Source organism: Myripristis murdjan, chromosome 3 (genome assembly GCF_902150065.1).
Source record: "Myripristis murdjan chromosome 3, fMyrMur1.1, whole genome shotgun sequence".
Taxonomy (NCBI): domain Eukaryota; kingdom Metazoa; phylum Chordata; class Actinopteri; order Holocentriformes; family Holocentridae; genus Myripristis; species Myripristis murdjan.
Window position 1 is genome coordinate 42,504,394 of NC_043982.1, and position 12,339 is coordinate 42,516,732.

General features: G+C 42.7%; 1 protein-coding gene across 3 annotated transcripts in view; it reads right to left on the reverse strand.

The window, feature by feature from the left end:
* Positions 1–12,339, reverse strand: part of tspan4a (tetraspanin 4a) — a 192,978-nt gene that overhangs the window by 171,805 nt on the left and 8,834 nt on the right. Inside the window, exons 1-2 of one of the 3 annotated variants that reach the window (XM_030079946.1) lie at positions 10,963–11,008; positions 10,177–10,329 (exon numbers count right to left, since the gene is read on the reverse strand). The exons of 1 other annotated variant lie outside the window; for it this stretch is intronic. In XM_030079946.1, the coding sequence (XP_029935806.1) occupies positions 10,177–10,189 (13 nt within the window). In that variant the 5' untranslated portion in view covers positions 10,190–10,329; positions 10,963–11,008. Of the gene's footprint in view, positions 1–4,790; positions 4,888–10,176; positions 10,330–10,962; positions 11,009–12,339 lie in introns of those variants that run through there. One more of the 3 variants, XM_030079952.1, reaches the window with a different exon arrangement.

Genomic DNA, 12,339 nt, shown 5'->3' on the forward strand with positions numbered 1-12,339 from the left:
ACAAGATTATTTGTCTTATTTCAAGTCAAAAATGTCTTATTACTAGTCAAAATATCTCATTTCACTTAAAATAAGACATGATCACCTCAGAAGTAACTTGTTTTTAGACAATTGTCTCTTGTTTCAAGTGAAAATTTGCTTGAAACAAGTGAAAATTTGCTTGTTTCATTGGCAAAATTTGTTTCTTGTTTCTAGCTAATTTTTACTTATTTCAAGTGAATTTTCGCTTTCGCTTTTTGCCACTGGCAAAATTTGCCAGTGGAAAAAGCAGCATCGTGATGGTAATCCAACGACAGTCTCACCATGACTTGGGTCGGTTTGGCAAAACTGGCATGTGCTGGTCGGGTTTTGAGGAAGCGAGCTTAACCCTACATGCAACTCCACTAAAACAGAACTCAGTTCTGTTGTCAGTTCATGATTCAGTTGGTTATTTTGGCCTCTGCTCATTTGGTTGACAACATTTTAATTGTGAATCGTGTCACACTGGAAGTTCCAGCAGAGCTTTGTGTCGATCCGCCTCCTGGTGCTCGTTTCTCCACAGACGCTGACTTTTATTTCACTTTTTCAGTTTTGTGTTGAGCAAAAAAAAAAAAATGCTCAGGAACTTCCAGAGAGGAACTCAGTGCTTGGCAATCCGCCTCCGACTGCATGAGCCACAGCAGCCGGCATGTCAAGTAGGAGGTGCATTCACTTGTTATAATTAAAATACAGCCTAATTTATTATGTTACTGATCTACTTGACAGTTTCACTAAGTCAAAGCTCTACATTTAAGCTCAATTTGCCAACTGATGGTCACTGAAACATTTTCAACCCAGGATATTAGGCAAAAAAAAAAACAATAACCACAATAATCATAATCACACAGAAACCCTGGCAGAACATGGGTGCACAGAAAGAGTGGTGCTTTGCATCTGTGACACTGTGTGTCCGTGTTTATATTGCGCTGCATTGCATTTGATTGTAGAGCGCGTGCTGTATAAATAAAGTTTGGTTTGGTTTTGTATTAGCAGATGGGAGTTTATGACTGTTTACGCAAGCTGGTTTGTCTTATCCTCTCCCTGCCTCTCAGGATGTGGATATACCGTGCATCCCCAATCACCTTTTTATTAATTCAATCCCAGTTCCCCTCTGCATACCGTGCATTTCTAACGCTTGCTCCACCTTTTGTTCCCCTGGCAGGAACGAGGGAAAACAAGGCAGAGGGACCACGGTGCTGAAAACTGCAGCAAAGATATACAGAGGGAACAAAAGAATAGGGGAGCAGCGGCTGAAATTTGGTATTAAATATGCACAAACATGAGAGTGAGGGAAGAAGGAGTGAGGGAATATGGAGCGGAGCAGCACGCCCACACATACACACACACACACACACATACACACACAAATACACACACCTGCAGGCCCCAGCACAATGCAGCCTTGTACCGTTATGCCCACCCTCTGTAGCTCCAGTGTTCGGTGCAATTATCCGGAGAGATGCCACACCTAGAGGAGCCCACAAGCCGGCCACAGGGCTCGCTTGAAAAAACACCAGCTGCTACGTCTAAAGAAAACACTCAACACCCCCTCCACGCTCTCTCTCACACATAGTTTCGCTGTTTCCAACAAAACAGCTCCATGCCATATGCAGCGCTCTTGTTCGGCAGCAAGACAACATGGGGAGAAATATCAAAGGCAGAGCTGCATGTGCTGCACTGCTGCACTCGGGCTCGTGTTTGCAGGCTGAATGTAAACAGTGGGCAGCTGCCAACTGTCCAGGGTCACCGGTTCAGCCACGCCGGGGCCGATGCTACGTGGGAGGACACGGGAACGGGAAGCGGTCTCCTTTCATTTACCGTCTCTGTGCTGTCAGAGTGCAGCCCTGCGATGTGTCAGGCGGTCCCGGCGCTCCTCGTGCGCTGTGAGGTACGGCCGTGAGACAGATTTGACAAGTAGCAGTCGTTTCGTTTTTTCACTCAACTGAAGGTCGAAAACGCCCTCCGATACCCCGACGCTGCTACACGTCGGCTCTCTGCGATGTTCAAGGCATCCCAGGAGTTATTTGGTGATAAAGTGTTGTAATTTGCAGACTGTCCTGCCTGATTTTCCCACCTGAGTCTTGGACTTCCCTCTGGGATTTCCTACAGTGACTTTCCCTGTCCTCCAAAGGACGGGCGCCAGCTTGGTGCAGGCATATAGAAACAGATGCAGTGAACACAGAAATAGTGCATGCAGAATACAGATTTTTTTTTGTGATTGATGCTGAAAAAAAAACTTCCAGTGCTGATACATTATCTGCTATAAAGACAAACTGGTAGCAACACTGCAAAAACGCAAAATCTTACCAAGATTATTTGTCTTATTTCAAGTAAAAATGTCTTATTTCTAGTCAAAATATCTCATTACACTTAAAATAATACATGATCACCTCAGAAATTACTTGTTTTTAGACGATTTTCACTTGAAACAAGTGAAAATTTGCTTGTTTCATTGGCAAAATTTGCCAGTGGAAAAAGTGAAAATTCACTTGAAATAAGTGAAAATTAGCTAGAAACAAGAAACAATTTTTGCCAATGAAACAAGCAAATTTTCACTTGTTTCAAGCAAATTTTCACTTGAAACAAGAGACAATTGTCTAAAAACAAGTTACTTCTGAGGTGATCATGTCTTATTTTAAGTGTAAGGAGATATTTTGACTAGTAATAAGACATCTTTACTTGAAATAAGACAAATAATCTTGGTAAGATTTTGAGTATTTGCAGTGAAGGAAATCAAAAGGCTTGATATTTTACAGAACAATATATTTGAGTCACAACACGAGTCGGCAAGACTTTTTCCAGTCTATAAAAGGTGAGACTCCCTCACTCAAAGTGCAGCATGTTTTGTTGGCTGCACTGCATTCTGGTCTGTTGAGGCCACAGTCACTGGAGGAACTGGGATCTCCGCTGCCTCTACGATGGATTTCTCCACGTGTGACTGTTGGAGGTTGCTGCCAAATGTTAAAGGCAGAATGAGAAGGATTTTCCTAAAAAAACAATGAAATAATGAATAGACTCCTACAAAAATAATCCCTTTCCATCATCACTCCTGAGCCACTAGCAGTGTGTGTTGGTGTGTGTGTGTGTGTGTTGGTGTGTGTGTCTGCTGAGTCCCTGCCCTCTACCTGGATTTTCTTGTTTTGCTGAGCTCGGGACTCTTCTGGGCGTCGGCCTTTGGGTGGCAGGTGTGCTGCTCCCAGCCAATCACAGCGCAGTGCCAGATTAACAGCACAACAGCCAATAGGAAGCTACGAAAGTTGCAGAAAAAAGGAAACCTAGCGAGGAGGAACGCCGAGCGGACGAAGCTCGTTCCACATCGAGAGTGAATCTGGGGTTGAGCTTTCACCCGCTGGCGAGCGCTGAGGAAGAGGAGGAGGAGGAAGAGCGAGGTGCTGGTGGGACAATTTTTTTTTCCTAGGACGGCGACGTTACATTTTGAGTGGTCATTTCATTCTGTCGCCATCCTAGGAAACAAAAACAACCTTAACCAGGCAGGAGGGGCCAACTTTGAATGTTGTGTTTACAAACCACAAGCAACAAATCCTTTTCATTCTGCCTTTAAGTTAAAAAAAAAAAAGGCTCTTTCCTCACCTGACTTTTCCTATTGACACTTCGGAAAGCTGAAAATTTCCTCTTTTGCTTTCAAACTCAACTGTCGCTTCACTTGATGTCATCTACATTTGACGAATTATCTGTGAGAAATATAAAATACAACCTCCAAAAACAGCATGGGCCCCGAAATGCGATGTAGACTTTGTCCCCTTTCCTCTCTTTATATGTTTTATTTTATATCCTAGGATGCCTTGAACATCAGAAAACCAGCCTCTCACACACAATAATCACTAACAGCTGTTTTTTTTTTTTTTTTTTTAAATGGTGTTTCAGGTGAATTCCCCCCCATAGAGCTGCTTTGTTGTATAAATTATAATGATAACGATCAGTTTTAGAGTCATTTGCCGCTGGTAGCATGTGGCAGCTTCATGTGGGAGTGTGTAGGTCCACTGCAGGTTTAACATGAGGACACACACTGTACCGTGGTAAAATTCCACTGTGCTGTGCCAGGCGGCCGTGGTCTGGGGAAGTCAATGAGGCCCAAAGTTCCTGTAACCCCCTCGAGAAGAAAAAAAAAAAGTGATGGGAGGGAACGGCCTGTGGAATGGTTGGTATTTTGAAATGTTATTCTCCTCCAAGAGTTTATTTCTGTCTTTCAGCGAGAAGCGTGGAAACTTTCATTCTCATGCGCTCCTGATCCTCACATCATAACAGCGTTTCCCAAAAAAATGTGAGTGATGACCGCTAAGTCCGCTCTGAAAAATGCGGTTTGGGCAGCTGGCCAGGCCGAAACACGCTCAGTGTCAGGAGGTGTCACATGCATACGTGCAAAAAATCACAATCTGCTCCTGGTGAGCGGCGAGATGCAGGGTGGTGGATTCTTGTAATGTCACCGTTACAGAGTGAAATTTCTCCACGGACCAATTTACACAAGAACTGGACTAGTTCATCCCTAATTACACACACACACACACACACACACACACACACACACACACACACACACACACACACAGAAAGTCCACAGAAAGTCACTGGTACTCTGTTTAAATCCCACAAAAACAAGGTCAGAGACGTGATGGAGTAGCAGGATCGCAGAGGAGGTAAGAAGTAGGACAGTAAGTTTTAGGCACAGTCTCAAAGGAATAAGAGCAGTTGCTATGGATGCCGCTTTTCTTCTTCTTCTTTTTTTTTAAATCAATAATGTGGAAATGACTTACCACACTTTTCACACACACTCTCCACTCTCCCACTGCAGTCCTTCTTCCCTTCTCTCTGTCGCAAAACTTAGCAAGTTGTCCCTTTCCTCTTCACCGACACTCTCTCCCTCTCTCCCACTCTCTCTCTCTCCCTCTCTCTCTCTCTCCCTCCCTCTCTCTCAACATGAATGCATAATATGCAGCTGACCAGTCAAACGGCAACATGCCGACGTCTAGTGGTGAATAAAATTATAGCATTTTAAAGAGACGGTGATGAGCACAGTGCAGATCAAATGGTCCAAATCTAGAAACGACTGCACTGTGAAAACATAAAGGAAGATGGTGACCAGCTTTTATTTGTCATGAGAATGGATGTAGCAATTATGTAACATTAAGCTCAAGCTACAAATTAAAATATAATAAAATAAGATAACAGTCTAACAACAGCAATACTACTACTACTACTACTACTATTATTGATACTACTACTACTAATAATAATAATATTTTTTTAAGCAGATTTTTTTGGCCATCCACAAACAAAACACCAACAGATCTTTGAAAATGTTGCTAAAATGAATGTATGTGCTTGGGCTACAACAAATAAATTTAACATGTTTTCAGAGGCCAAACTTGTTGAATTTTTTAAAAATGGGCCAAAGGTTATGGCTTGGAGAAACTGGGTACTGAATAACTTTACAACTTATAGGAGATAAAAATAAATTGCAACATAACCCAAACTTCATTGGTTAATTATATATATTTTTCAAACTCCTGCCTAGCGTGTGCTGTTGAGCCAAATCCCAGCCGTCCCCTGAGTGTGGACTGGCAGGCTGCCAGCTTTTGTCGTCTGTTTTATGTTTTTTGGTTGACTTGTGTTGCACACATCACATCAGCCTGATGGAAGCTGACTGGTGTCAAAAAAAAAAAAAAAAAAAATGAACATGTTGCTATAGCAACCAGTTTGCTTCTCCATGTTTCCTAGGCTACATGTAGCCAGTAACCAGACATTGATCTCAAAACCACAGTACCTCTGGGGACTTTTTGGCCTCTAGGTGGCGCTGTGGTCAGCCAATGGGTTTAATTTTGTGAATACAGTGGTAGCAGTATCTATAAACAATACAATGCAATGTCCCTTACAATGAAACAAAACAGAATATTAAAAACAATAAAGCAAAAAAATACCACAACAACATCTACGATCTCTATACAAATAAAAATGATGGTATTTAAATAAAGGAGCAATCATCCATGCCTGTGTGGACTGTGATGGTGTGCAGAACCACCCTCTGTAGTGATGAAGCTCCCTTGTAGAACAGTGTAGAACAGACTGTACACTTATTCAGTTTAACTCAAAGCACAGTACACAATCTACTCTCTGTACCTGTAGAAATCTCAGGTGTAGGAACAAACAAAAACAAAATAAATAAAGCAATAAAAAAAGATGATTAAAAACAATAACATGGCGTAAACATAAATAAAAAAAATTGAATTCAAACAAATAAAGAGTAAAAAGACTAAAAAATAACAGAAATCACAGTGAAAAGCTATAAGCTGAGGAGGAATGGCTTCAGATTTTGTTTGTGCTGTCAACACACTCTGACACCCTCAGGGTTTCCAGCGCGGTGCTCCAGGGGCGAGGACACACACACTAAAAGCTGCTCGGCCAGGGGGGTCGGGGCGGCGGTCCTGACCCGGGGAGCGACTGCACGGCCAGAGCTGGAGGAGCAGAGGCATGCAGAGGCTACGTAACCTGACTGAAAACCTGACTGAAAGTGGAGCTGAGGCTCACACGGTGCAGAGCCGCAGGTGCGACGCGTGCTCTCCCTGGTCTGGGTGAGCACAGGAGCTGCTGCTGCTGCTGCTGCACGGTGGACAACACGCGGTTCACAGCGGTCCAGCCTGCTAGAAATAAACACACAGCTGAGCTCTTCCTACCTGCCTGACAGAGAAACGGCTGAACTTTGACAATATTGCTTACATTAAAAAAAAGAAAGCAGCTTTTGTGGTATTTCTGATGTGTGCTAAAGGTAAAGTCATGCACACCAAGGTTTGCAGCTAGAGAATGTGAAGGTAACTTTATCCTTCACAGTTCTGACAATTCACCATCACACACAGAAAGTCTGAGCACAACTATAAAGCAGTGAGAATAAAATCTAATCCTCTGGGCTGCTGCTGGAGGCACGACCACCTCAGTGCCGTGTCAATCATGCTACTTTATAATAAAGTATTTCTAATAAAGTACTTCAGATTCTGATTTGGTTGAGTTTATTGCAGCTGCAGAGCGGCAGAGAAGGGAGCTCACCAGTTCTTATTTCCCCATTTCATCAGCACGGGCGGATACTCCAGGACCTTGTTGGTGGGGATAAGACAGAAAACTTTCCCCTCAGCAATTGTTGGAGGGGGCACCAAAAGTGATGCCCACAGCGCCCCCTATCTGCCACTTTTTTAACCATCAGCTGCTCCTGCATGCTCCCCATGAAACCTGATGGGCCACAGATCGGCCTGTCGCTGTTTGCCTCATCACTGAAATCACTGAACCGACAGCCCATGAAGAGCAGAGAGAAAATTTGATAAAAAGTCATTTAAAAAAAAGTTCTGTGCAAACTCTCCTGATTGCTAATCTGTTTTTTTTTTTTTTATGTGTTGAGTCAGTTTCTTTCTAATGCATACAGAGTAAATCATCATAACCCCTACATCTACCCCTAAAATCTACAGATTATTCTGGTATGAAAACCAATCTTTACAATCAAACAATGTGTTCATTATCAGAAATAAACATCTGACATTTGTGACAAAGCAAACGGCTTGAAAATGGGTCAAGAATGAAGGGAGTTGGGATTTGAGCTGGTGACAGACGTTCTGTCTCTTTTTTTTGGGGGGGGGGGCGACTATTCCTTTTCCCACGACTCCCTCGTCCCTCCCAGGATTTCCGTCTGTCACTCGAGCGAACATGTGGAGGAGCTGAGTCTGGTTGTGAACGCTGTATGAGTTTACTTTACCAAGGATCTTAACCTGGACCACAGCTCCTGCCTCTGTGTCTTCACTCCAACAATTCAATCATTCATTCAACCTTTATTTAAATTTTGAGTTTGGGCGGGACACGGTGAAAGGAAGGATCATTCTCAAGTGCAAACCAACAGGATCTCAGTTGGGGAGAGAAACACACTTTTATTTTGAAGGGACGGGTGGATGAGTCAGTTGTTCAAAGATTTATGAGGGTTTTATTGGTTGAAATTTTAATGTACAACAACTAGAGCAGGATGATGTCACTGTTTAAGATGCTTTTTTTTTTTACTGGAAGTAGATGTCACATGAGGATTTAAATTGTGTTGAGTTTTAATGTCTTTTGTAAAATGTTTTGTAAAGTGTGTGCAGCACAAAAACTAAAAGCAGTTTTCCCAAATTTAGTGTTTACACATGTATGGGCCCTCAAGCATTAGCCAATCAAATCAAACCTCACTCTTATACTTTTTTTTTCTTTTGTTTTGTTTTGTTTTTTTAGTGACAGTGTCTTCGCTGAGGCGGTCAGCACACTGAACCAAACTGTCAGAGCCACTATCATGAGGTGAAATGAAATGAAAACTCATCCCACGTTTCTTCATAATGGTTCCCAGTAGAGGCTGAACACTACAGGGTCTAGACTGGAGCCTCGGACGAACCCGCAGGTTGTATTAGTCGTGGCAACAAGCGGTCACCCAGGGAAACAACACCGTCTCAGTCCGTCAGATAAGACCCAAACCAATTTAAACCTGTGCCACAGAGTAAACACAGCCCTGCAGGCCATTCAAGAGTTTCAAAAGAAAGACCAAAAACACATCATCACCCAGCGGCTCGGGGCCCCGCTGGCCCAGTGGTGGCGCTGTTGGGCCACTCAGGTTTTCATTGAACCCTCCACCACCACCGTTCACCGTGATTTAGCTGTAATAAGTGTGGACTAAAGACTGAGAAATAAAGATTCATATTAAAATCTATATCTGTGTAGATGTGGCCTAATGAGTAAAGGGCCTCCTGAATCTTTGGCAGGAGTTCGCTGCTTTGGCTCAGTTCACTAAAAAGTAATTAGTTTTGTGCTAATTTGTCTCTACTCCTTCAGCTATAAGCCTCCTTCCAATATTAGTTTTTTTTAAACATATATCCATATTTTTAGAATTTTTAATTTAATGCATATTGATTTTGTATTCATATTCTGTGAGTGTGGAAGACATGCAGCTTTGTTTTGCACTTGTACTGTAGCAGATGTAATGTGACTGCTGCATAATTTAACAGCTCATTCTCCTTTTCTTGTTCAGGGGAGCACCTACACTCGAAAATACTGAAATCTACAAAAATATGACTCAAAACACGAGCAGATGGCTGACAACCACTGGCACGTATAGATGTGGTAACGGTGCCAGTTGCAGCAACACGACAGGCTCATGTAATTGACACATCATGAAAATTTTAAGCTTGCAGAGAAACAGCAGCACTCAACAAATAAACTTTACACCGTTGGTACACCTAGTATTATTTTCTTGAATGCATACTGCAATTACTTACCAGCTTGCACAAAGACTTTGCTGTTATTACAGAACATTTGCCTCTGAATTAGCCTCCTTCAGACACAACAAATGCTTTGTTTCATTAGGCACATAAGAGATGAGGTGGATATTTTTATTAACTTTTACTTCATTCACACGAATATTTAAAGGAATACTTTAACATTTTGGGTGTAATACTCTTTATCCGTCTTACCCGGACTGAGACAAGATGTTGGATACCATTTTCACTTCTGTACGTCCAGTGGTTAAGTTCCCAGAAGTAGCATTAAATGTTAGCTTAGCATAAAGACTAGAGGTCTATGGGAGTCATTAGCCTAGCTCCATCAAAGTGACGTGTACTTCAAATCCACGATTCACTGTGTACATAAGACGGCTTTGGGGTTTCTGTAAGGTTTATTTTTTTGTTTAGACGGAGCCAGGCTAACGACTCCCATAGATTTCAAGTCTTTATGCTAAGCTAACACAAAATGGTACCCATAGGAACTGAACCAGTGGACATGCAGAGGTGAAACATCTCGTCTCAGTCTGGGTAAGTTGGAAAAAGAGGATTTTGCCCAAAACATTGGAATAGACCTTTAAGAACCTGGTTAAGACGTGCATGTGCATTAAAATAATGACTAGAGCTGCAGGCTCACATTGCCACAGCTTTGTGGTTGCATAATGTTAGCCAAAACAGGGGTAAAAAAAAAAAAAAAAAATGAACTAAATACATCGTTCACTGAAAACAATCGCTTCCTCACGTTCACCTAAAAGAGGAACTTTTCACCACAATCATGACTCACCACAGTCATCAACATCAGAGGACTGAGGGACTACAGCTAAAGATTTCTCTCCCCCCTGTAATGCATCACCAGCGGGCAGCCTACCTGCTGTAAGCATCCTGCACTATCAGTGTCACTCCACTGCCTGGCACCTGCAGTGTAATCTGCACTTCACTGTCACTGTCGCTGTCACACGCCTCAGCCCACTCATTCCTCCATGTTGCACGGCATTATGGGAGTCTGTCTGTAGTGTGTCCTCTGTGATATGAAAACAATTAATACAACGTCTGTTTTAGATTGGATTATATTTGATTGGACTTACAGTACAGGCCAAAAGTTTGGACACACCTTCTCATTCAATGCGTTTTCTTTATTTTCATGACTATTTACATTGTAGATTCTCACTGAAGGCATCAAAACTATGAATGAACACATGTGGAGTTATGTACTTAACAAAAAAAGGTGAAATAACTGAAAACATGTTTTATATTCTAGTTTCTTCAAAATAGCCACCCTTTGCTCTGATTACTGCTTTGCACACTCTTGGCATTCTCTCCATGAGCTTCAAGAGGTAGTCACCTGAAATGGTTTTCACTTCACAGGTGTGCCTTATCAGGGTTCATTAGTGGAATTTCTTGCTTTATCAATGGGGTTGGGACCATCAGTTGTGTTGTGCAGAAGTCAGGTTACTACACAGCCGACAGCCCTATTGGACAGCTGTTAAAATTCATATTATGGCACGAACCAATCAGCTAACTAACTATGCCCTCAGTGAGAATCTACAATGTAAATAGTCATGAAAATAAAGAAAACGCATTGAATGAGAAGGTGTGTCCAAACTTTTGGCCTGTACTGTCTATACACAGTATGGACAACAGTATTGGGCCATACCTCTTAATCTCTGAATTCAGGTGTGTCCTTCAGTCCCACTGCCACAGGTGTGTAACCTCCAGCAGCAGCCATGCAGTCTGCCTTTCCCAACATCAGTGACAGAGCGTCTGGTTCTAAAGAGCTCACTGAGTTCAGGTGCTGCTGGAATAGTGATGGAACAGGAAGCCACCGCTGCAACAAGTCAGCTGCTCAACTTTCTTCCCTCCTAGATATTCCACCATCAGCTGGAAGTGGGATTATTGCAAAGTGGAAGCGTTTAGGAGCCACAGCGACTCGGCCACCAGGGGGCGGCACCACGTAAAGTTACAGAGCGGTTTGATGTTATAAAAACCATGCTAATTATGCTAATGCTAATCGCGATGCTAACTGTTAGCATGAGGCTAGTTAAGCTAAGGCTAATTTAGTTCATTGTTGAGCCTTGTTTGTGTGGTCTGGGTGAATTTCCCTCTATATTGCTGCATTTCATATTATGTTTACTTTCCAGTGGGGGAAATTTTGTGTGATAATTGTGTGTGTTCACTGTAATGTAGACGGCACTTCAGTATTTCACATATTTCCAGAGCTGCCAACTCTCACGCGTTGGCCGTGAGACTCACGCATTTGATTGGCTTCACACGCTCTCACGCCACACCTCCGATTCCTCACGCTGAAGTGCTCATCAAGAGCCTTTTTTACTTTTGACTAAAAACGGTTCTGTTTATCTGTGATCTATCTGTTGAGCCTGAGAAAAGCCACTTGTGATCGATAAGTTATGCCTACAGAGCAGAGGCGGCGGTGGCTGGGCCACTTTCACAAGAGGCTCAGCCAATCAGAAGAATCTTTTCGATCAATCAGGGACTTCCACCTACATTTGCGCTTCAAATGTAGGTGTAAATGACTTCATATGCATACCTTAACAATAGCACTGCATACAGTCCTATGCCTGAATTAATAGCCTACACCTCTTATTTTTCCCGATTTCCCGAGCATTTATATGGGCTAGGCAAACTTCAATCCACATGATAAAAATTAATCTATGGACCACCAAAGTAACGTTTGACTGTTTAATTAAATCAACTTAACCACGGTTGGAGGGGATGTGCTCCAGTACGGTACGGGCGCTCATGGTACGGGCGCTCATGCACGAGCACATGCACAGTCATGCACGCAGCGTGCGAACGTGGATACAACGTAAATCATGCCGTCCTCCTGCCCTCCGCAAAATAGTTATTGCGCGCAGCTCGATTAACTGCGAGTCGCGGCATTGCACAATCAATAATCAACTAATAATAATAATCAACCAGATCCAGCACACCTGACCGGATGGAGTGGAAAAATTTACAATACAAAACAAGTCAGATTTGGCGTGAGATTTCTCTCTCGAGCGTGAGAGCGTGA